The sequence below is a fragment of the Opisthocomus hoazin genome, chromosome 6 (genome assembly GCF_030867145.1).
Source record: "Opisthocomus hoazin isolate bOpiHoa1 chromosome 6, bOpiHoa1.hap1, whole genome shotgun sequence".
NCBI lineage: Eukaryota > Metazoa > Chordata > Aves > Opisthocomiformes > Opisthocomidae > Opisthocomus > Opisthocomus hoazin.
In genome coordinates this window covers 76,773,759-76,798,329 of record NC_134419.1, presented here as the reverse complement: position 1 = coordinate 76,798,329, position 24,571 = coordinate 76,773,759, and the positions used below count along the sequence as shown (strand labels likewise).

Here is a 24,571-nt window from a genome sequence, read left to right as displayed (position 1 = left end):
ATGAGCTTTAAGGTCCCTTTCAACCCATTGCTGGCTCATGTTGAGCTTCAGCCACAGTACCCCCAAGTCCTTCTCCTCAGGGCTGCTCTTGAGCCACTCTCCACCCAACCTTATGTTTGGGATTGCTCTGACCCACGTGCAGGACCTGTTCATCCTGTTAAATGCAGTGAAGGTGTGGATTCCCAGACGGGTCCCAGGGAGCTGCAGAGATGCAGATCTTCTTGTCCTATTAGTCCAGCTGTGCAATGCTGCTGGCCCAACTTTGATTAAAACCACCACATCAGCATATTTTGATCAGGAAAGACTGATGACCATCCTGCGCTCTGTCAGGGCCACCTTCCCAGTCCCCAGGAAGGAAGGCATTCGTAGCTCGGTCCCACCTGGGTTTGTCCCATGCTGCATGCAGAGCCAGGGCAGACACTCGCAGGTACAAGGCACTCCAGAAGCCCCACGATACGGCCTTGCCAGGAGCAGACCCCTTCAGCAGCCGCCGTAGCTGGCTGTGGTGATGATGGCTGGCCACTCCAGAGACGGCTTATCCCATCCCAGGCTCCGTCTAGCCTGCAAGACAGGATGGCAGTCGTGGTGGCCATCTCTGCGCTTGGTTGGTTCTCTCTCTGCTTTGAAATGCTGAAGGTTCCTTATTGCTCGCTCCTCTTCTCCCTCTCTCTCCTCTTCGTTCCCCAGTTTCACAGCCTGCTTGTATGAGCCTTGCATCTTCAGGGAACTGAAGAAGTTGCCCATCTCCCAGGTTCCTCGCGTGGCACCGTGAGAAAACCGTGGGCGCGGGTGTTTGTGTTCAGAAGTCACAGAGCTGCACGCTCGCAGTAGGTCGGCGTTCACGACGCCGCTTTATAAACCCCAGCCCGTGAGACCGCTCTTCCCTGCGAGCACTTGAGCCGGTGTCTGCGAGCGTGGGCAGGCGCGGCACCGGCTCTGCCGCGGGCTGCCCCAAAGCGGTGATTGAATTTGCCTGCTTCCTAGCGACTTCGAGCGCTGGTTCAATTACAAAGGACTCGGAAAAAACCACGCTCCATCTGGTTTTCCAACCCCAGATGCGACCACCCCAAAGAGTGATCTAATTCTTCTGTATTTAGACTTGAAAACTTCTCACCAGTTGGTGGTGCGGGAAATCAAATGAGAGTCCTTAGGAGCAATAAGATCCACATGCTGGCCTAATTGCACATGGAGCTAGACTGCTGCTCCCGCTCCAGCGTGTTTGCAGTGCTGCTGTCGAAGGCGTATTGTTAGGTTAGGGGAAAAACCCACAGATCTTAATTTGAGTAATAATTTAATGTGGTCCGATAATTAGCCGTTGGCGGTCGGGGCCCCTTCGCGTCTGGTGTGGTATTCTCTGGAGATATTCCAGACCCGCCTGGACAAGGTCCTCTACAGCCTGCTCTGGGTGACCCTGCTTGGGCAGGGGGTTGGACTGGGTGACCCACAGAGGTCCCTTCCAACCTTGACCATTCTGGGATTCTGTGAGGAGAAGGTGGGCAGGCAGGGCTCACGGGCAGCCTGGCTCCGCAGACCGAGGTGTGTAGAGAGGGATGGGACCTGCTCTCCAGTACGGATGCTGTACTCTGCGCTGGATCATCCGAGAGCGTTGTTCTTGTTTTAATTTTTTTTTTATTATTATTATTTTTAATTAAAGCTGCTGCTTCCCAGCTCTGGGGGCGGAATCGGGAGGGCAGGGTGCGTTGCGGGGAAGGAGCGGCAGAGCCCAGACCGGGGGAGGTACTGAGCGATAGGAAAACGCCGCGGCGCGACCTCCCCGCAGAGCTGGAGGGCAAAATGTCCTCCCTCCTCGGCTCCGCGGAAGGCAGCGTCCCGCAGCTTCTTGCCGGTGAACTTTTTGCCCACGTAGAGCTCAGGATCAGAGCCTGATCGTTCCAAGCTTCTCCTTAGACGTCGGTGGCTCGGCTGGAGCCAGCACCGCGCTTTCCTGCGTGTGAAGAGCCTGCCGGGCAGCCGGCGAGGGAAAGTTTGAACCCGATTTCCTGAGCACTTAAAACTTCAGACTGAGTTTTACTGAAGCCTGAAATATTCCCTGTGTTTACCCGAGCGAGCCCCGATTCGCACGGGCGGTTGTTTTCTGTCGGGGTTTCCTGTGGGAGCCCCCACGCCGCTCGCAGGAAGCGCGGCCAGGCCCGCCGCCATCGCCCTTCTCCTGCCCGCCCGGCGTGGTGGAGGGGGAGCCTGGCTGAACGTGGAAAAAAAAAAAGAAAAAACAACAAAAACCAACAAAAAAAACCCAAAATACAAAAAAGTCGCGACCTCTTGGGACCCGCGTTTGGTCAACAAATGGAGCAGGCGCTATTTTAAGCTGCCGTGTACCGAGCGCTTCCTGTTTTTCGGAAGAAACTTCTTGTTTTCTCGCTTTTATGTGGACGGATTTATTTTAACGGCCGGCTCCCGAGGTGGAGTGAAGGATTTTTTTTTCCCCCCGCCAAAGGGTGCGGGGCGGCGGCCGGCGAGGAGGCTGCCGGGGCGGCCCGGTGAGGGAAGGGCACCCATGGGTGCCGGGATGGCCGCCGCCGGGCTCTCGTCGTCCCGCGAACGCCGCTAAATGAAGCCGTGTGTGGTTCTCTTTCGAGGAGCGGTGGCCTAACCAAGAAGGACAAAGTCAATAGCCTTCATTTCCTGCTGACCTTTTAACACGACCAGATGTTTTCTCTTAGAAGCACCGTCGGCCACTTCAGTCCCTGAACTCATCAAGTGAGCCGCTGCCGCTTCCATACTCAGCAGTCTATAAAACTGCCTTTTTAACCTGTTTTGCGGCGGCCCGCTCGCAGAAGTGGGTCTCCTGCTTTGGTCAGGACCCGTCCACGTGCCTTTAATATTTCTGACTTTCTTCTCTCTGGATGGACCAACCACTTCCTCCTCATTTTTGTTCTCTGCGGAGGATGGCAGATGTTTCCTCCGATGGGCTCTATCAGGCAGCCTGGGGGAAATGAGTTTCCCTTTAGAATATTTTCCCTAGCGGTCCTCATGCATGTTGGACTTGTAACAGCTGGAGCAGTATCTCCACCCTTATCCTCGTTTGTGGTGGTTGAGCAGAATGAAGGGGGTCTTGGAGCCACCTCCAAGCTCCAACAGTAAAAGGGTGGTAGCGCCAGAGCTGAGGTTGGAGCTGAGGAAACCGTCGGTGTGGTTTCCCTCCGGTGCTCCCTGCATCACTGGAGCCATCCTGGCACCTCCTGGAGCCTCCTCCTCTGCTGCCCCATGGTCCTTGGTCCTGCTCAATGGAGTCAAAGTGGTCTCAGCTCCATCCCAGGCTGCTCTGCTTGGGTATCCCCTGGTGTTGCTTTTTTGCTGCGTGGTCTTCCCTGCCACATCTCTCGATCCGTTGCTGCAGATGATGCTGGGTGGGATCTGAAAGGAATTGAATCATTTGGGAAGCAGTTGTGGTGGGAATGAGTGGTAAAGCTTCCTCATTCCTGCCATCTTTTAATTTACTGTGAGCCAAGGGACACGCAAGTCTGTGCATGACTTGTGTGTCTAAGAATATCAGAGATGCCTAGTTCATCCAGGAGACAGCTGAAGGAAGGATCTCTGCTGGCCCTCCTGACCAGAGCCTGATTTCTCCTGCCAGTCCTGCATGGAGACCACGGGATCAAGCTCTGGAGTGAGGTAATGGATGAGAGAAACGTGGAGACACGCCGGTGTGCGTGCTGCGATTTCATCCGAGACCTTGGCGTGTCGGCGAAAAGCCTTTTTCCAAAGTTGGCGTTGCAGTAGTGTCTGATCTGGTGGCATCAACAGGGCGAGGTGTCTCCATGTCTGGGGTGAAGAAAGCGCAGCTGGGGTGCTGGAGGGCTGGCTGCCGCGCTGTGTGGCGTTCAGTTCGGAGAGTAAATCCTTCACCCTGCTGTTGGTTTCAGGTGGGGGACATTGGAGGTACGAATAAATCCCAGTATGATTTTTAGTTACTGAGTTGTGCCATCTGGAAAGGGATTTATGTTAATTTAAAGTTAATGACGTTACCTTTATGGACTGTTCTTTTAATACCATGCTGAACGTAGGTTGATAGAGATTCCCAGCTTGTCACTTGTCAGGTTTTTGGAGTGTGTTCAGAAGTTTTACTCCATGAGTTGTGATTTCTATCCAGAGCAGTGGGTCTGTGCAGAACAAGTAAGGGAAAAAAAGCTCTTTGTGTGGGTCAGGTTACCCTCCTTTTCCTATTCAGTTAAAGAGAGAAGTATGTAAATTCTTAAAAATTCCGGAGTATTACCCAAACGTTGCCATTCTTAGAGTTAGGTTTAGAGAAAATGAATCACGGGCATTTTTAGTACAGAATTGCTCAAACCAGAGTGGAGTGTGATTCACGTTAACGAATGAAGAGACAAGAGAGGCAACAAAGCAGCCTTTAACCTGATACTCGCTGTTCCCCATCAGTGTACGGCACAGTGGGTGGCTGAGATTTCCCCCCTGCCCGTGGTGCCTGGCAGCGGGGGGAGCATCATACAGGGAAGCAGCAGCGACGGATGACGCTGAACGGTGACACCTCTGCTTCTGGGGTGGGTGAGATGCAGTGGGAGCCGTGCGCGGGGTGACCTGCCCCTGCTCCTGTGGTGCACGTCCTCTGTCAGCCCCCCTTCAGCCCATCTTTCAAGCTGTCTGCTGATGTCTTCCTCAGCAGGTTGGTTGGACTAAATGATTACATCCAAAACATCTCTGTCTGAGTGGTAGGAGCAGCTTCTTCCCTCTGAGGGTGACGGAGCCCTGGCCCAGGCTGCCCAGGGAGGCTGTGGAGTCTCCTTCTCTGGAGATATTCCAGCCCCGCCTGGACGCGGTGCTGTGCAGCCTGCTCTGGGTGACCCTGCTTGGGCAGGGGGTTGGGCTGGGTGACCCACAGAGGTCCCTGCCAACCCTGACCATTCTGTGATTCTGTGAATCCTGCCCATCTCGTGTATTGGTTTTTGTTGGTCAGTGTAATTAGGCGATGCCTAATTGCCGTAGGCAACCGTAAAGATGAAACCCTTGAGCCCGAAGTGGAAGAAAGCTTGTAGTTGGGCGCCTTTTGCGAACAAACCTGGCTTTCACTCACCGGCGCTCGGCCCCGAGCATGTGTCCAGCACCACGCTGGGCTACTCTGAATTTTGAGGTCGATGTGGCAAGGGAGGTGTCGCATCTAGAGCAGTGTGCTCCTTGTAGGGATTTAGAGCGAGGAGCCAGCTTCTTTGGCTCTACCTGAAAGCAAGGAGCGTTCACAAAGCGCGCTTGTAACACAACCCTTGTGAGAAGAATTGTTTAACAAATAGCCAGATAATCTGGTTTGCCTTTTCCGCCGTGTTTTAGTTTGCCCTGCGCTGGCAGTCAGCCTTTCCCAGGTTTAACCTTGCATAGGAGATTTTATCTCGCGAGTCCGCAGAGGCGGCGGCTGGTTGTGGAGAACATCACTGTCTTACCAAGTGGATTACCGGGCAAAATCGATTTTACTTGGTACATTCATATGCTGAAAAGCAACATAATAGTGTCTGCTTTGCTTCCGCACCCGCGAGGGCTGAGTGCCCCGACATGTGCTGGAGACCCTGCGCGAGGCGGAGAGGCGGCTGAGTGTTTTGGGCCGTATTCATCACCGGCGTAATTCTTACGGCGTCGTTTCGGCTGACTGAACAGGACCTGCAGAAGTGCCTTAGGTAGACGTGCCGGTGTGTATTTTGCGGCTGTCTTTACTGAAGTGTTAGACATTCCCTGCAAGCAGTGAGAGCGGAGGCCTTCCCCGTGCTCCTGGCAGCTTCTTGGGTTGATGTATGGTGTTTTCCCCCCTTTTTGTCAAAGTGTCCTCTGTTCCAGAGGTAATGCAATTGCTATGCAGTGCCGGGCAAATACTCTTCTGGATTTGTATCTCTTTTCTATTTAATTATACTGTATAAATGTCCTCGGTAAATTTGATAAGTTGGGTGAAGGATATTGATTTTCGAGTCTCTCTTGCGCAGGGCTCCTTGCCGTCGCGGTAGCCATTCGCCAGGCCTGTTTCCCGAGGAGGGTTTGAAGGTACGGCATTTAAGTAGCTACAGGATAACAAAGGAATTTCTTCCTCTACGCTCCCAGTTCAGCCGCTGATTGCAGGGTTTGAGGCCAGAGAGTAAACATTTGTGCTGGGTGCGTTTTTTTAAAGCGTTAGACTCATGTCACCTGCAATAGCAGGTGGGAAGGGAAATGGAGATACGGAATAGACCCATCGCCTGCATTCCTGCAAATAAAGCCTGCTGCCAGCTTTGGGAAGGAGTGGGAGAGGGATGCTCCCGGGGTCAGGTGAGGTCCTGGCGCAGCAGTGGGGGGGCACGCAGGGCTTGCAGCTGGGTAGCCCCCCCCTCACCCCAGCGTCACCCCTCCATCACCCCACGGCTGCTGGCGGGGCGGGAGGAGCGGGAGGGAGCCCAGCAGGCGCGCGGGGAGGTGGGAGGGGGAATTGGCAGGGTTCAAACGGGAGGACCAGCGGGCTATTTTTAACTGCAGTTTTGAATGTGGAGTGTCACCGGTGTTAAAAAAAGCTCCTGGTAAATAGTGGGGAAGATGCACGCGATAGTGGGAAGCCAGCTGCAGCTTTTTGAACCGTTTGCTGCTGTTTGTGAGGGGGCTGCGAACACTTGGTCAGTGTTAGTGTTTTAATTTTCCTTTTCTCAGCCTGAGGTCTCCCTACACAAGGGACTTTCTTTAAACCGTGCTTAGCTTTCAGCCTCTTAAGATTAATTTTGTTCTTCAAGAGGAAGAGAAGGGAGAAATTGAGATATTTGTGTGCTTTCCTATAGTGGTCGCTTTCTTCGCATTCTCTTGGAACATAAAGTGTTTTCCTTTTTTTTTTTATGCTGAAAATTGGACCCTGATTTTTTTCTGGCTCATTTCCATGTATTTCTCACACAGGATTTTAGCCTTGATCTCTAATGCAGGCCTGTGGCTGTTCTTGCTATAAGTTTGGTCCCACCGGGACATTCGTTACAAATCCTTATTTTCAGTAGCAAATTGCTTTCTGCCAGCATCCCCTCTCGGAGCCGGCCGGGTTGGGTGGGTAGGGGGACAGCATCCCCGCACCACTTGGTCGCCCGCAGCTCCCTGGGGTTTGGGACCCTGGGGACCCGGCGCGTTCGCCTGCTCACTGGAGCCGTTGCGGTCCGTCACGTCAGCGATCCGTGGGATAATGCATCCCCAAGTAGTGGCCGTTTCTGTCTTTTGTGCCACCGATCTGCGCATTAAAGGGACCCCGAGTAGGTGTTGCTACAATAAACCATAAGGGCTCTATAGGAGCCGTCACAGTTCATTGCATCAATAATCAGTGTATTAAGGCGTCCCGAGCAGGCGCCGGCACACAATGGACCGTTATGGCTCCAGATGAGCCTGTATAAATTTAGGTCAATAACCTGAGTGTTGTTAAATCCCAAAATAGCCTTGCTACGGCGAGCTGGCAAGGCTTAGAAGAAAGATGTGTTGATTATGCAAACCTGTGGCGGTTGCAGAGGATACTCTGACTTGCCGCTAAAGGTTAGCGGCGGGAGAATTATTTCATCTTATTTATGACTGTTATCTAAACCCCTCTCCGCTCACTTGGCTCCCTCCTTCCCTCTCCTTTCGCTCCTCTGGAAGTCAAACCGCGTGAGCGACGTGGCAGGAGCAGCAAAGGCGAGACGCGGAGAGAGGGCTGGGGATGGAGGAGCGGGGAGCAGGCAGGGTTTCACGGGTGAGCTGTCCCGGAGCCGTCCCGCGTCCCTCCGAGCTCTTTCCCGTGGGATTTCGTGGGAACGCTCGCACGTGTCCACCCTGGCCGTTCTTGTGCCTGACCCCCTCGAGCTCAGTTTTGTCTGGAGCATGGGTTTTGCATGAGGGGAGCCCCGAGGGCTGGAGGGTCCCCCAGAGCTCCCCAGACCCTTGCTTACTCCAGAAGCCACCCTCCATCCTCATCGTGAGCCATTTCTCGATCCAAGCCCTCCTTGGTGCTCGATGCCCCAACGCCTGGCTGGGCTCTGCTTCTCCGCACCGTTCCCAGCATCCCGCTCCTCCCCGTGTTCCTCAGTTCCCTCAGACAAGGCCCTTTTGTCGGTAGGTGCTGGGGAGAGGAATGCCTTCGGCACAGGACGGAGAGGCCGGTTGGCACTGTGGGCGTACGCCTGAATGGAGACGCAGCCTTGAACTCTTGAACTCTTTTTTTTTTTAATGTGCTGAAAACAAACGGGACTCGCTCCGATGGGAAGAGGTTGTAGGGTGGGAACAGCTCTCGGACCACGAGAAACGGGGCTTTCCACGTGTCCATGCTGAGAGTTTCCGTCGGAGGTTCTGCCAGCAGACAGGCAGCGCAAGGTGAATTAGCTGAGCTGCTGAAGGTGTTACACGTGTTTCCCCCTTCGGAGACTTGTGAGAATGTATTTTCCTCGGTGGTAGTAATCAGTGTTACAAACAAAACACAGTTTACCCCTTTGAATATTTCTTTACACAGAGCGTCATCTACATGAAAAAAAAAAAAAGAAGTATGTTAAGCAGCATGAATAGCTTCGGGCTATTTTATTTCATGTTGCTAAATAAGTCAATGCAGATGGGGACTTTTTATGTAAGAGTGACTTGTAAATAGAAGCACGAAGATAAGGGCAAATTATAACTCCAAAGATTTCCTGGAGGTAGAAGAGCGTCGCTGCTCCTTTTCACTATTCCCAGTCCAGGCAGAGCTCCCACGACAGGCTCTGGGAGATTTGTGAGACAAAAATGCTTGAGGTATCTGTGACATAGTGAGATACAGGGGGAGTTTGTTTGTGTGGGGGAATTTTGTGTGCTAGTGGGGGGCTGAGTCTCCTGGTCTGCTGGAGCATGGTGCGTGAGGGCCCCATCTGGAGTACTGTGTCCAGTTCTGGGCTCCCCAGTTCAAGAAAGATGAGGAGCTACTGGAGAGAGTCCAGCGGAGGGCTACGAGGATGGTGAGGGGACTGGAGCATCTCTCCTACGATGAGAGGCTGAGGGAGCTGGGCTTGTTCAGCCTGGAGAAGAGAAGGCTGAGAGGGGACCTTAGAAATGCCTCTGAATATCTGCAGGGTGGGTGTCAGGAGGACGGGGCCAGACTCTTTTCAGTGGTGCCCAGCGACAGGACAAGGGGCAACGGGCACAAACTGAAGCAGAGGAAGTTCCAGCTGAAGATGAGGAATAACTTCTTCACTCTGAGGGTGATGGAGCCCTGGCCCAGGCTGCCCAGGGAGGTTGTGGAGTCTCCTTCTCTGGAGATATTCCAGCCCCGCCTGGACGCGGTGCTGTACAGCCTGCTCTGGGTGACCCTGCTTTGGCAGGGGGTTGGGCTGGGTGACCCACAGAGGTCCCTGCCAACCCTGACCATTCTGTGATTCTGTGATTCACCTCTGCTCTTCGGGTGAGCAAAGTCCATTGTGAGTGAATGGTGGAGTCTTCTGTCAGGCAGTGCTCACGGTTCCTCCTCTGGCCCACAACTGAGGCATGAAGGTGTGGGCTGGTGTGCACCACTGTGATCTGCCCTGGGGTATGGGCGTGCATCCCTGAGGAACTTGCCTTAGACCACCAAGGTGTCTTCCACGATATGTAGCCATTGTCCTGCAGTAGTGTTTGGTCACTGTGGGACAGGACCCAAGGAGAACGTCCTGTGTCGCTGCTCATCGCTGGAGCCGCTTGGATCTTCACGTGAGATTTAATTGTCTGATCCTGGTTACGGAAGAATTAAGAAATGAGGAGTGAAGGTGTTCCAGACTTGGAGTTGCTTCAGGTTTGCATCCTGCGGGTCTGCGGGTGGGCTGTGCTGCAGGGATGAGGGTGCCGTCATGTTCTTGTCTGACGTCAGCCCGCTGGTGCGGCAGCTCCTGCTTACAGCTCGGGATGCGGGGTGGGTGCCGCTGCGGGAGCGGGGTGCCTCTGCGGACACCCTCCGGGCGGAGACGGCGCAGAGGAAGGAAGCTCTGTATCCCCAAGTGTCCCGTGTGTTTGCTGGTGAGGATGTGCTCATTTAGTTGCTGCTTTTGTAATTTCTTTTGTTTCCGAGCGATGCAGAGCCGAGGACTTGCAAGAGGCACAAAGGCAGGTGGACTTGGATTTGGTGTTGGCCTTTTAGCTTGGGCACCCAAGGAAAGCCCTGATACCCAGGGTCCCTTTGGTAGCCTTGCTATTGCCGCGCCTGCTGGTTTGAACGTTCTGTTAAGGAGAAATTCAGGAGTAAGTTCTGAGTATTGTGGCAGGACGTGCTCGGTACAGATGTTTAGTCCAATCCTGCAAGGCAGGAGCGCTGGGCGCTGCTGCAGAGAGCCACGAAACGCGGCCACCGCCTCTGCCAGCCCTGTGCCTGGGGTCGGAGACGGACGAGGGAGTTGGTCCGGGCAGCACAGAGCCGTGGGGACAGAATCACAGAATCACAGAATAGTAGGGGTTGGAAGGGACCTCTGTGGGTCATCTAGTCCAACCCCCCTGCCAAAGCAGGGTCACCTACAGTAGGCTGCACAGGATCTTGTCCAGGCGGGTCTGGAATATCTCCAGAGAAGGAGACTCCACAACCTCCCTGGGCAGCCTGGGCCAGTGCTCCATCACCCTCAGAGGGAAGAAGTTCTTCCTCATGTTCAGATGGAACTTCCTGTGCCTCAGTTTGTGCCCATTGCCCCTTGTCCTGTCACTGGGCACCACTGAAAAGAGCTTGGCCCCATCCTCCTGACACCCACCCTTCAGATATTTGTAGGCATTTATAAGGTCCCCTCGCAGCCTTCTCTTATTCAGGCTGAACAAGCCCAGTTCCCTCAACCTCTCCTCGTAGGGGAGATGCTCCAGTCCCCTCACCATCCTTGTAGCCCTCCGCTGGACTCTCTCCAGTAGCTCTTCATCCTTCTTGAACTGGGGAGCCCAGAACTGGACACAGGACTCCAGATGCGACCTCACTAGGGCAGTGTAGAGGGGGAGGAGAACCTCCCTCGACCTTCTGGCCACACTCCTCCTAATGCACCCCAGGATCCCATTGGCTTTCTTGGCAGCCAGGGCACACTGCTGGCTCATGGTTAACCTGTCGTCCACCAGGACACCCAGGTCCCTCTCCGCAGAGCTGCTCTCCAGCAGGTCCACCCCAAGCCTGTACTGGTGCATGAGGTTGTTCCTCCCCAGGTGCAGGACCCTGCACTTGCCTTTGTTGAACCTCATCAGGTTCCTCTCTGCCCAGCTTTCCAGCCTGTCCAGGTCACGCTGAACGTGACGGGCGGAACGCGGGGCTGTGCAGGGGGGTGTGGGGCGCGTGTGCAGCGGGAGGGGCTGCGGAGGTTGGGAGGATGTGGCTCTCGGCCACAGGAAGGTTTTGGTACGCAGCTCGTACTCAGGAAGCTTGGCCACCCTGATTACAAACAGACGTATATTTGGAGATGTATAGCGAGATATCTGTCTCTTTCCTAATTCGATTTGTATTGAGATGGAGAGAGGAAAGCCACCGAAGCAGGGAAGTGGGTGGCTTTGTGTGGTTTCCTAGCCAGCAGAAGCTGAAAACTGTTTAAAGGTCACATTTAGCAGTATGGTTGTAACTAGAAGGAGACATCTGAAGGTAGGTGGCCGTGTCCTGCATCCTGGCAGTGAGGAAGCTGGGTTTGCCTTTGTTCAGCTCTGGAGGTGGTGGATGAGCTCTCTCCTGTAGCTCCAGAGATGGGTACTGGTACCATGGCACAATTTATAGTTTTTCTCGGTTAATCATTTTCAAAACTTAAGCTGATCTTTGTGAGAGTAAAAAGGATGAAGTTTTCTGCATTGGAGTTAAGGAGGGGGAAGAAGTGAACCGAACAAAACCAAACCTTGGAAGCAACAATAGCTGCACACCCAAGTGTTTATTTAACCAGGACTTTTTTTACTTTTTTTCATAGCTATTCCATCTTATTTTCCTCTTGTCCTTGCTCTTGCTTGCTCATCTATATACAGCATATGGAAAGGTTGGAAAGTGGCAATTACTAAATGAGAGCAGACAGAAAGTGTTCTCCGGCAGCTCCAGATGGGGGTTAGTGATGCTGTTCGCAGGCGCTGTGCCGGCCCTTCACTCTGCAGTATGAAATGCCCTCTAACGGCCAAGGGACTGCATAACTCACCCGGCAAACCAGCAAACGCTCATTTTTCTCGGGGTTTCTGATTTGGCTGTGCTGATTTTGGTACAGGAGCAACTAACAGCTTGAGTAGAAGGGAGCTTTCGGGTGTCCAGATGTGCAGACGGCGAAGGTTCACCTCGCTCCGGCATCAGTCATCATGATTAGTGAATATAAATAACAAGTAATTTAAGGAATTCTGGGAAAACATAGAATGAGATTTTATTTTTCAGTATGGCAGGGACCTTTGAAGACTGTAAAATTATTTATGTATCGTTTCCTCTTGTTTTGTTTGAAAAGTAAAGGGCAGTCTCCCAGCCAGTTACGTGCTGGAGCAATATCAGCGTGCGCGTTATCAGTGTCGGATACTTAGAAAAACAAGATAAGAGAGGCTGAAGCAGGCCCATGATTAATTAACCGACGGATTAGGTGCTCTCGAAGCTAAGTGGATAATTTGGGTTCAGCTCCTGGTTATTGTTTTGCCCACCACTGGGACCCTGAAGGCCGTCGGCGCTGGGTAAGCAGAGCATCGACCGGCTTCACTTCTGATGCCAGGAAGAGAGATGACAGTTAATTTTCTTTAAAGTAATTTTCTTGCTGTCTGTCTGTGTTGCTTGTTTGTATTTTAGCTTTAGGAGTGAAAGGAGTGCCAGTTCTGGTAGTTTTATTTGAAAACTCACAGAGGAGCTGCGGAGGGCTGTTACTGCCTGACAAGGGAACGTGCCCGGGTCTTCTTTTCTCAAAGTCAAGGACCAGTCACTAATGTTGGAAAAATAAAATTGGAAAAAAAATGTTGAAAAATAAAACAGGTATCTCACTGCCCTCTCTTTTGTACCGTGGCTGTTGTGGCGACTTGAACATTGTCGTTTCAGTAGGGCTTCATAACATCTTGCTGGCTACTGAGAACCCGATCTGGAGCGCAGTTTGTAACCGGAAATATGATTCTTAAAGAAACTTTTTAGAAAACCCAGATCCAACCAAAAACCTCACTCATGCTTTATGCATCATTAAGATCAAGAGGAAGGAAAATGCTACAAGCTCATATGTCTTTTTTTTTTCTTTGAAGGGCATATGTGTATATATATATATAATTGTGATTCTTTTACTGAGTCGACAAGTAGCTTTGATGGAGTAGAACTGATGAGGGATACTTGCCGTGACTTTCAAGGGCTGAAAAGAATGAGAATCAGGCCCTCTCTGTCATCTTTGAAGCCTTATTCTTTTAGCACAGCCTGTATCTTATTGCATAATGTTTTAAGATGTGGTCTGCATCGTTATGTAGCATGTTTAATTTAGCAGCAGATGTGCAGGCTCATATGCCGTTACGGTACATTTTGTTCACTCATATAATAGCGAGCTCCTCAAAACCGTTAGCAGTTCCTCAGCGCCAGGCTCCTGCAGCCCGTTATTCTCCTTTGCCGAGCTCTTTATTTGCCGTCAGCAGGTGCTGCCGTGGGCGAAGCACGTTCAGCCTGCTGCGTTCCTGCTCTCCCCGCCAGGCTGCGGCCCCCGGCGAGCGCGACGCTTTCCCCGGCAGTTATCGAGGGAAGGCACCAGGTAGGCAGTGGAGGGGCAAGGCTTCGGTCCGTTAGGTTTCTGGGCAGAAAACGAGCGAGTCACCTCGACAGAAACCGCTTGTTGCCACCCACGGCGGCATCCAGCCATTCCCACGGAGAGAGGCCTTGATGCAAAACGTCGCCGAACGCTCCGTGGCAGCAAAATCATACTAATAACCAGGAAAAGCATTAAACCGAATTAACGATGGTTTTGTAGGAAGAGTCCTGCCCTCACTGTTTGGAGGGTGCTGAGGGCCCATGGGGGGGATGCAGGCTGCTGGGAGCCTGCCGCTGAGGTTTGATTCACAACCAAGGTAGTTCTTCCAGAAATTGGGAAAAAGCCTATTTTATTTTTTTTTTGCCCCCTGGCATCTTAATTTCCCATGCGATGGCTGAGAGTGTTTAATGGAGCAGGAGAAGTCCAGACCCTGGCCACACAGAAACTGTGTGATTCCTCTTCCCAGGTGGGAGGGTTTACATCCTTTAAGCATTTAAAAAAAAAAAAATTACCCTATTTTTTCTTTTGGCTAATGAAAATCTATGTTTGTTCTCACTACCTGTATAAATGTTTAATCCGTTCTTGGTTCCTGCTGGGCTGTCGGGCTTAATGGTGTCCTGACACTGTGAGTTCCCCATGTTGTTGTGTTGCTGTTTAAAAGAAAAGATCCAAAAGAAGGATCTCAAGAAGCATCATGTTGTCTGTCTTCCATGTGCTTCCCTCCTCCCCTGCGGTCGTGCCAGGGCTTCAGAGAGAGAGGAAGGTGATGGGGGCTGAGCAGGGCATCCCACTTCAGGCTGCACCGCCGGCGGAGGGAGGGAGGATGACCCAGTGTTCGCAGAGTGTTCCTCCTGCATTGTACCGTCTGCTTTGTCCGCTTCCCTCCCCTGTCATTATCTCTGTGTGTCTCCTCCTTTCTTTTCTCCGCGTTTCCTTTCTTTCACCGAACTCTGCTTCGCAGCCCCTCCTGCCCTCCCCGCAGCGGCTGCCGACAGCTGAAATCATCAGCCACGGAAATGGCCAGCGAGTACACACCAGTTACCACCCAGTGATGCTAACGCAGAGCTTGAGCAGTTCACAGCTCCGAGGGCTGTTCTGGCGTTGAAATCTCAATTCAAGGGCAATCAAGCTTTGGAAAACTGGACCTTAATGCAAAGGGGCTGCAGGGAGAGCTGCCCTTGGCATTGGCAGGTTCTACCTTCACGATTACGGACCGCTTGGGCGTCCTGGTCTGCTTCCAGCTGTGAAGACTGGTGTCCTGCAGTAGTCATGAGTACTAAACCTTCTCTGGGAACTGCTCCTTTCCTGAGAGCCTAGGAAATGTCCAACGGTATCATCAAAACATTTGGACTGGATTTTCCCTTGTTTAAGTAAAGGAGCTGGGCATGTGGAAACCCAGTTAAGATGTGAGGAAGGACAGAAATTTTCCCTTACTGTTTGGAAGTAGGAGCTTTTGCAGTTCATGGAGCTAGGAGTTTTCTGTAGTAGCGAATCTCCATTTTGTTGATGCCACATTTCATAGAGGGTAGAAAATGTAGTCAGAAATTCATAGAATCATGGAATGGTTTGGGTTGGAAGGGACCTTTAGAGGTCATCTAGTCCACCCTCCCTGCAGTGAGCAGGGACATCTTCAGCTGGATCAGGTTGCTCAGAGCCCCGTCCAACCTGGCCTGCAATGTTCCCAGGGATGGGGCATCGACCACCTCTCTGGGCAACCTGTGCCAGGGTTTCACCACCCTTAGCATAAGCAATTTCTTCCTTACATCCAGTCTGAATCTCCCATCTTTTAGTTTAAAGCCATCACCCCTTGTGCTATCGCAACAGGCCCTGCTAAAAAGCCTGTCCCCATCTTTCTCACAAGCCCCCTTTAAGTACTGGAAGGCTGCAGTAAGGTCTCCCCACAGCCTTCTCTTCCCCAGGCTGAGCAGCCCCAGCTCTCCCAGCCTCTCCTCCCAGCAGAGGGGCTCCAGCCCTCGGATCATTCCTGGGGCCTCCTCTGGCCCCGCTCCTGCAGCTCCAGCTCTGTCCTGTGCTGAGGGCTCCAGAGCTGGACGCAGGACTCCGGGTGGGGTCTCACCAGAGCGGGGCAGAGGGGCAGAATCCCCCCCCCTCGCCCTGTGCCCACGCTGCTGGGGATGCAGCCCAGGGCACAGCTGGCCTTCTGGGCTGCCACCGCACACTGCAGGGTCATGGCCAGCTTTTCATCCACCAGTACCCTGAAGTCCTCGGCAGGGCTGCTCTCAAGCCCTTCGCCCCCCAGCCTGTATTGATACAGGGGGTTGCCCTGACCCAGATGCAGGACCTTGCCCTTGGCCTTGTTGAACCTCATGAGGTTCACCTGGGCCCACTTCTCGAGCTCATCCAGTTCCCTCTGGATGGCATCCCGTCCCTCAGGCGTGTTGACCAACCACTCAGCTTGGTGTCATCTGCAAACTTGTTGAGGGTGTACTCAATCCTGCTGTCTAGGTCATGGATGAAGATATCAAACAGCACTGGTCCCAGTTTGGACCCCTGAGGGACACCACTGGTCATTGATTTCCTTCTGGACGTTGAGCCGTTGACCACTGCCCTCTGGATGTGACCATCCAACCAATTCCTCATCCACTGAACAGTCCACCCATCAAATCCATGTCTCTCTAACTTAAGAGAGAAGGATGCTGTGAGCAACAGTTTCCTGCCTCAACTGAGGGTCTGGGAGTGTGCGCACGCTTTTTTTTTGATTGTTTAGAAAGATGCTTGTGTTTGAAGTTAAAGAGGAGCCCCACTTAACCTGCGACCGTGTATTCATTGGCAGAAGTGGTGCGTGCTTACCACTTGTTCACTCGCACCTCGGAAGGCAGCGGTCGCCGTTTTATTGCCTCCGAGCCGACGCGCTGCGTTCTGGGCAGGACTCGCAGGTGCCGTTCCGTGCCGCTTGGCAAAGCCTGCAGCGGGGCCGTGCATCGGCTGCGGCTCGACGCAAAGCAGCGCGTGGGGAACACCGCCGGGCTTTGTCGGGGCTGTGGGCAGAGAGGGAATGGGCGAGACACGGTTTGGTCCGGAGCGCTGGGAAGGGGGGCTCTTGGTCACCCGCTGGGTGCCGCCGGGGTTTGATGGCGATGCCTGCGATGGGTGCTCTGAAGTAGATGTTGTCCGTGCTTGTGGCACTGTGCTGCCCACAGATACCCTGAGATGACGAGAAAACAGTGCAGGCTAAGAGAGTGCTTAGAAGACAACACATTCTTCATAAAGTCTTATTTTGGTCTAACAGTATATTTTATTTTGGAAAATCACCTTGTTTTTTCTTTTCGTTTTCCACCAAAAGCAGGAAAAGTAGGCCAAATACATATTTTTGTATTATTTTTGTCTTATTTTGGTCTAACAGTATATTTTTTTTTTGGAAAATCACTTTTTTTTTCTTTTCATTTTCCACCAAAAGCAGGAAAAGTAGGCCAAATACATATTTTTGTATTATTTTTGTCTTATTTTGGTCTAACAGTATATTTTATTTTGGAAAATCACCTTTTCTTTCTTTTCATTTTCCACCAAAAGCAGGAAAAGCAGGCCAAATACATATTTTTGTATTATTTTTGTCTTATTTTGGTCTAACAGTATATTTTATTTTGGAAAATCACCTTTTTTTTCTTTTCATTTTCCACCAAAAGCAGGAAAAGCAGGCCAAATACATATTTTTGTATTATTTTTGTCTTATTTTGGTCTAACAGTATATTTTATTTTGGAAAATCACCTTTTCTTTCGTTTTCCACCAAAAGCAGGAAAAATAAGCCCGATGCAGCTTCCTCTGCTCTCATTTTCTGGCTCATGGGTTGTGCTATTTAACAGGCGGTATTAAGGAGCTCTTATGTGTTACGTCAGGATTGGGGTTTTTTCCTAAAACATTGTGGTTAAATACGGTCCTTCTTTAAATAAATAAATAACGGCTGGGCTATCATCGTGTCCGAGGGTTTTCAAGAAAATTTACATTTTGAAAGACACTGTTGGAGGCTAACACGGCCATGCAATTACTGTATGTAAATCACTTCACTTGTTTCCTAATCTTGCTGAAGATGAAGTACAATTTTTTGTGTGTGCGCCTCTCTCTCTCAAATTTCCTTATACAATGAGGTTTTCTTGTTATTTTAATTGCTGACCATGATTTTTGTTCTGCCAAGCCTGATTGTATTTATTTTATTGTGGGGGACATTTAGCCTTGCAGTTGTTTTGAGATTGAGTTGGAAGGAGAAATCACTGAGGACAGATTGAAGTTGGGTGCGCAACTAATTGCATCCTCCATCCTACAAACGAAGAACTGCTTTCTTAATTACAGCTTCGTCCGAAGGCTGGGGAGTACCCGCTCGTTTCTGTGCCCCGCACATCTGCTTTTCTCCATTTCATCCATCCCTGCCAAATCCAGCTCGGCAGCCCCTGCCACATTTTTAATAAGTCTTCTGAGTTGGGCTTTGATTGCTGGGTGATGTCGTCGTGGACACCTGTCAAACAAAGATGGAATGGTTAACGCCGTTAGGAAGGAGTTCACTCGCGGGCGTTACATTAAGCTGTGTGGGATTCTGATAATACAAGCAGTAATTTCTCTGATTGTTATTAGTTTCTTTTGTAGAAAGTTTTCCTCCAGGGAGTAATGCAGGGAATTGAGACAGCAGGAGAAATGAACTTTAATGGAAGCGTTCGTCCATCAGAAAATGCACTCTGTCAAAATTAAATACACTTTGCATATTGATTTTGTTAGGGGAAAAGAGTTGCAGCCCCAACATAATGAACCATTTGAGTATTTTCAGAACAAAATACCAACTTACTTCCTCCTGGTGTGACTTTTTTATAACCTGGTGTTTCTCCCTGAAAGTGGAGTGGGATGTAATAGAGGTAAAAATCCGTGTGTATACTTTTAGATGTTGATCCTGGAAATGCTGTTAGCTACTCTGGCTTTAGCTACACTAACAGTTTAATTTTTGTTATAAGAAAAATTTTGACTGTAGCAAGCTTCTGCCTCTGGAATGGAAGTTTTCTGCTTCTTTTAGAATGTAGTATTAATTATTAATGTGAGTGGGAATCGTGCTCTTTAGCATCCCTGTGTTTAAAAAAAATCAATTAATTATTGCTATAAATCTCAGAGATTATGCTGCAGTTGCGCTGCTGGGAAATTGGCCATTAACTACCAGGAAATCGCCTATCTTCCCTTAGTCAGAATTCAGTTGTACCAACACAACCCTTTTCCTTTTATAAATGAACTATCAATGCGATGCATAATTGATAACCATTTAGAATAATAACAATAATCTCCGGTGAAATTGTCGTCTCGGTGTGCAACGGCTTTGTTAGAGCCTTCACCTCTCGCACGCTCAGCCTCGCCTGTTGCGCTGGTTAACTCTGTTTTCTGGGAAGTCACTGCGTCACCGGCGTGGTTTGAGGCGAGCCGTGCGCTGTTGTAGAGGAATAAAATGCCAGGTGGAAACGCCTGACCGGGCTGTGCGGGTATGAAGAAGCTGAAGGGTTTCGAGAGGATGGGTTAAGTGCTGCTGTCGCTGCTCTACGGAAGGGGAAGCAGAAGTCGAGGTGACGGACGTTGCCCCAGGTCAGCTTTTGGACATCAGCCTGGATTTCCCTGGGTCGTGGTGTCCTCTTCTGTGTGTCCCATAGGATGGGAACCTGTGATTTTTTTAGTTTGTCATGAAAATTTTGTTTGCAAATAACGCGGCGTGAGGATTCACCTGCCGTGGAGGAGCTGTTTGGGGGTCGGTCTGGACGAGCGGTACCAAGTTAGTAGTTATTGCTGGCTTTTCAGAATCTGGGGTTTCTTTTTAACCCTTTCTAATACTTTGTAGGGAGAGTGGTTGAGACTTTGCAGCACGATACAGTTGGCCACTCAGGAGAGGATTTCTTGCTGTGCTTGCGCTCTCGCCTGTCTCCCTCTTCCCCTGCTCTCCTTGCAAGGCCTCCAGAAGCGTGGTGGTGTTTGGCTTTGTTTCTAGAAATCACAGCTTTCCACTAATTCTGCTCTTTTGGTGCCTTGGAGTGAGCTGAAAAGGGTGGTGAATGGCTGGGGGGGAGAGCGCAGGAACCTCTGCAGCAGGATCCATCCCTGGGAGGTTTGTAGCTCTTATCAGGGTCAGCAGTCTTCACCTTAAAATACTCAAGAGGGTATTGAATCACTGGTAGTACAGCATAACTCGGTAAAAAATCAGTGCATGGTTTGAGTTCAGTTGTCAGCGTGAGCTCTGGGGCATGTCTTGACTCCTGGATGCTGTTGTGGGGCTCGCTTTGGGAAGCCGGTAGCCGGGTTTCGTTGGGTGGAAGGTCGGGGTCTGCAGCCTGAGCTCCGGTCGGAGCGTTCAGGGATTCAGGGAACCTTTGGCCCTCTGTAGGAACGAAAGCAGCAGACCTGAGAGGATCCTGTCAGGGTCTTGCTCTGTGTCACCAAACCGCAGAAAAGCCTGCAGCTGTGGTCCCTTCGCCGGGCATTGGTTATAAATCCGCCGCACAGAGCGCTTCATGAATTGCTTTATTTCATCGGTGTTTGAAAGCGTGCATGCTATAAACAGCTCTGGCTCCCATAGTTTAATGTTGGCCCTTCAAGGATGAAGGTAAGGACAGGCTACGGTGACAGCTGGAATGTGTATCAAGGTCTAGTTGCAAATTCAAGGTCCATTGATGACTTTTACAGGGCAAGGCTTAAATAAGACATGAAAGTGGTTTGTGTGTGTGTATGTGTGTGAAAGTGCTGGAAGAGGAAAAGCTACTTTCCATTTTTTTATGGACTCTCCAACAATCTTTCGGTGTCTGTGTGCCTACAAAATAGCTTAATGGATTTTATTTGCTAGGAATAGATTTTTAAGAGAGAAATTAAACTGGGAAGGCCATGCAGCGCTTCGGCAGCTCGTGCGTACGCTGCTGTTTTTTCTGATCGCGGGGAAGGTGACGGGGCTGGCAGCTTGATTTGCGGTCTGAGATGCGTGACCGGTGGGACGCTGGGGCTGGCAGCACTAAACTCGCAGGTGGCCGTGCAGAAGCCTGCTCTGCTGTTGGGGACGGGCAGGTCTCACCTGGTGTGCTGCAGGTCCTCATGAAGCCTTTCGTTCTTCCGCAGGATCGACAGTGGCGGTATGCACGCCGATTCCTGGGAGTTTCCCTAAGTTCCTGAGGGACTGCTTTGCTCTTTGAATCAGAAAGTTACAAAATACCGTCAAGAATGGCACTTGTGGATAAACACAAAGTCAAGCGGCAGCGACTGGACAGAATTTGTGAAGGTAAGAGTGTGCTCCAGTTTTTCCGTAAATGCTGACACATGGTTAAGGAAGAATATCTGTTTTTTCCGTGTTTTTTTACAGTGCTTATACACAAAGAGATCCAGATCCAGGACTAGATCCCCTGTCCTCTGTGCTGGCTCAAAATACAGTCAGACTGTTGTTGAAACATTGGGAAAGGAGATACCGGTTACTCGTTGGAAAGTCAGCTATAGTCCTGTGAACAGGACTTTTGTTTTAATTAGCAGGTCTTCTCCTTTGCTCCTAATTTCTACTGAAATCATCTAGTCAGTCCCGATTTGAAACACAGCTTAAATTTGCACTGTCTTTAGAAAAGAGTTGCGCTCTGTGAAGCGTGCTGCTTCCTGGAGGTCTCCTCCGGCCAGAGAAAGAGCCGGGACACAGCGGCTGGTGCCGTGACTCTTCCCCCCCTTTCCACCCCACGCGGTGCCAGTCGCAAGACCAGTGTCACTCGGGGAGCGAAAGGAGACAACCTCCTGGACTATCGACTATCGTCCTGTAAGAAGTAGATGGAAAACTTGGAAGTTGTTGTTGGGGTATTTCTTAAAGTTTGGGGGGCACGTTGTCGGAACAGCTTTTGTTCCGTTGGTGTGTGGCGATGAGGCAGGTTGGCTGTAAGCCATTCTTTGCTAATAGTATGTTACAGTGTCACAGCAAAGGTGACTTCAACCTTCTATTATTTCAGTTTTCCAGCAGAGAAAGTTTTTAGGTACCGTTTTCTATTGCGGCTCACATCGTGTAAGTTATTTACAACAGAAATCAAGTGATGGCAAACAAGCTCTTGACTTCTTGGCGTACACGTCCTGTGTAGACCAATGCTTGTGCAAGTTTTACCATCAGTGGCAAAAGCAGAACAGAGTGTTATTTTAGGAAGAATATATTAAGTTATGTCTTTCAAAGAGTTCCAATGTTCATCTGCTCGTAAGGAGATGAATAGTAGCCTGCAGGGTAACAATTTGCAGTATAATTTGGATGCCAACAAGGTGAAATAGGTTTTGCTCGTGGCTGAGAGTGCAGAGCTCACAGGGGAGTTGTGCTGCGTCCTTGCGAGCAAAATGTGTGGGGCTCTGCGGAGTTGCCAGTGAGTGTAAAATGCTGATCAGCAGGACAGCGTGGTTTTTGCCTTGGTGTGTGTTATATATTGCTTACTCTAGCATGTCAAACTGACACTCCTTTGCTGTTGCTTTAAACTTGTCGAGAGTTACTTAGCTCTATTAGTTTTGCTCTGTTAATTTTGGAGGGGGCAGGCAAAGCAGAGGAGATGAGAGCTGGGGAGGAGCATCCAGGGTACGCTGCAGCGTGGAGCTGCATATTTCTCCTACTGAATGTCATAAACACTCAGGTGTAGCACGCTATCTCATCTTCAAAATTTGCTTTGAACTTGACTTAAAAGAGTTGTGTCAGCTGAGCCTGGATTTTCAAAAGCTGCCTTCCCGGTTTGATGTTTACTATCGGATCTCGTTGCTGAGTGTACAAGAAATTCAAAAGGATCGCACGACAAACCTGCTAACAGAGCTCTAGATGTGATTGAAGTTTAGATTACTTTCCTCTGATATATGAGCTTTTTTCTTCTTTCTTGGTCAAAAGATATTTTCTAATCTGTAAATGTGCAGAAGACGTAACTTTTTAAAGTATACTTTGTCATTTGCCACTTGTTTTTGTGATTTGATTGAACTGATGGGATTCGCCGTTGTAAGACACTGTGGTGTTGTGTTTATAAGCAACAGATTTAAGACTGAGTATAAGCAACATGGTAAAAATTACCTTGAACAATGCGAAAAGCTTAGGATTTTGCAAAATACTAGACTTGTAGGACAGCGGTCTACTGTACTGGCATCTCTGATGGCTATTTTTTATCATAGGCTCGTAATCTTGGATTAGAGCATAGTGAAGTACTGAAGAGGGGCCATTCCAGGGGCTGTGAAAACACACTTTGAAAAAAAATGAGCATTTCTCTTGGTCTTGTCTTGAAAGATATATGGAATAATTGGTGAAAGATGATGAGAAATTAGGGAGCTACTTCAGCAGACTGATGAGAGGAGTGTTTTCTAACTGAATGGTGTTCAGTGAGAAGACTCTCTACCGCTCCGTGAAGCCGAGCGCAGCTTGGTCCCAAGAAGTCGCTTTTAATGAGTTCCTGTCCTGTGGAAGCACCTGGGCAGCTTTTCTCTTCAAACAAGCGGACGGGCTACAAACCTGCATTTACCTGATGAAAAGCTCAATGCCTTGTAGCACATAGGTGGATTTCTGTGCTTTTCGTGGAGTTGCGTATACTCTACCATCCCTTTTACTATTCGCAGCACAAGCCCTTGGAGAGCTTGGTGGGAACGGGCTTTACTCCACACAGCAGGATGGTGGCAGGTCTGGAGGTGAAATGTCCTCAGGCTGCGTGTTGTGATCGCTAGCCCCACTGCCAGACGATCACACTTCGCTCTTCAGGTCTTCCTTGTGCCGTAGGAACTGCCACCAAAGGCGGCTTCTTCGTGTGGGCTTACTGAAAACGTGTTGAGGGAAGTAGCTTACAAACTGCCCCAGTATTAAAAGAGTTTATTAAGAGACTGCAGTGTTTGTATGACTCTGTTAAACCTGCATCCGGCACGGAAAAATAATCCAAGCCATACCAGGGGGGGATATCTTTGAAAATGCCAGCTCGCAGCCAGTATAGGCAGGTTTAGGAGTCTGCTAGGGAGAGAAGCAGTTCAGTCGCAACTCATTACTCAGCTTGACCAGTTCCTCTGGGTTTTTTTTAATATATAGTTATGACATCTTTGCATGAGAGCGCTGCTTTTCCCTCTGAGCAGGCTGTTTTGAAGAGGTGAGCTTTTTGCACCGGGTGACGGATTTTGGTCTGTGAAAAAATAGAGGTGGGATAAAAGCGCAGGCATGAGGGGATAAAGAAATTTTATAAAGACATTTAGAGCTGTTTGTTCGGAAGGAAGCGGGTTTGTGACACCCGTCCGAGTGAAGCTCAGTCAGAGTGTGCTGGCAGCGCTCTTGGCATACCCCGTTCTTTCTTTGCTGGCTGTCCCGGAGAGTTTGGGTGCCGATCTGTAATTGGATCCATGTGGGTGGAAAGATGTATCCAGTGAATGGCTGAGGCTTTTGAAAATACTAGATGTGGAGTGGTTTACAGAATTCCTGTTTGTGGAGTTGTGTCTAATTACGTAGCGGGTCAAAATATGCTTTGGAGGCGGAGCTGCTGGTGCTGCGTTTAGTTAGACTTCCCCAGCACCCCCTAGTTCAGATCCTGTTCCCATCAGCTTGTAATTTTGCCACATTTTGTATTTGTTGGAGCTGAAATTTTCCATTCCATGATGAGTTCTTACCTCGGGGTGAATTAAAACAAAACAAAAAAAAAAGTTCCAGCAAAACTTGTGGAGCCGTATCTGAGTGGGAGACGGAGAGGGAGGTTGTTTTTGCTGTGTTTGGAACGAAGCAGAGCCACGATCCTGCAGCCACGCGGCGTGGAAGCCGCGGTACCCGCCTGCTCCGTTTCGGCTAAAAAAAGGGTCTGAATTTTGCCGAGTTGCCGCGGTGTCAGCAGCGTGCCCTGCCCGTTGTTCCCCAGTTTGGGGCCATTTTCTCAGCCTTTGGAAGAAAGGAAGCGCGCGAGGCTCCCGCTGCCGAGGGTCGCGTCGTCTGCTCCGTGCTTCGGCAGGAGGGTTGGACTAGATGACCCACAGAGGTCCCTTCCAACCCCTACTATTCTGTGATTCT

General features: G+C 50.3%; 1 protein-coding gene across 3 annotated transcripts in view; it reads left to right on the top strand.

Annotated features, from left to right (window-relative positions):
* Positions 1–24,571, top strand: part of CTBP2 (C-terminal binding protein 2) — a 158,783-nt gene that overhangs the window by 65,745 nt on the left and 68,467 nt on the right. For 2 of the 3 annotated variants that reach the window (XM_075423902.1, XM_075423903.1), the window contains exon 2: positions 20,677–20,836. In XM_075423902.1, coding sequence (XP_075280017.1) covers positions 20,779–20,836 — 58 coding nt within the window. In that variant the 5' untranslated portion in view covers positions 20,677–20,778. Of the gene's footprint in view, positions 1–3,610; positions 3,634–20,676; positions 20,837–24,571 lie in introns of those variants that run through there. The other variant, XM_075423904.1, reaches the window with a different exon arrangement.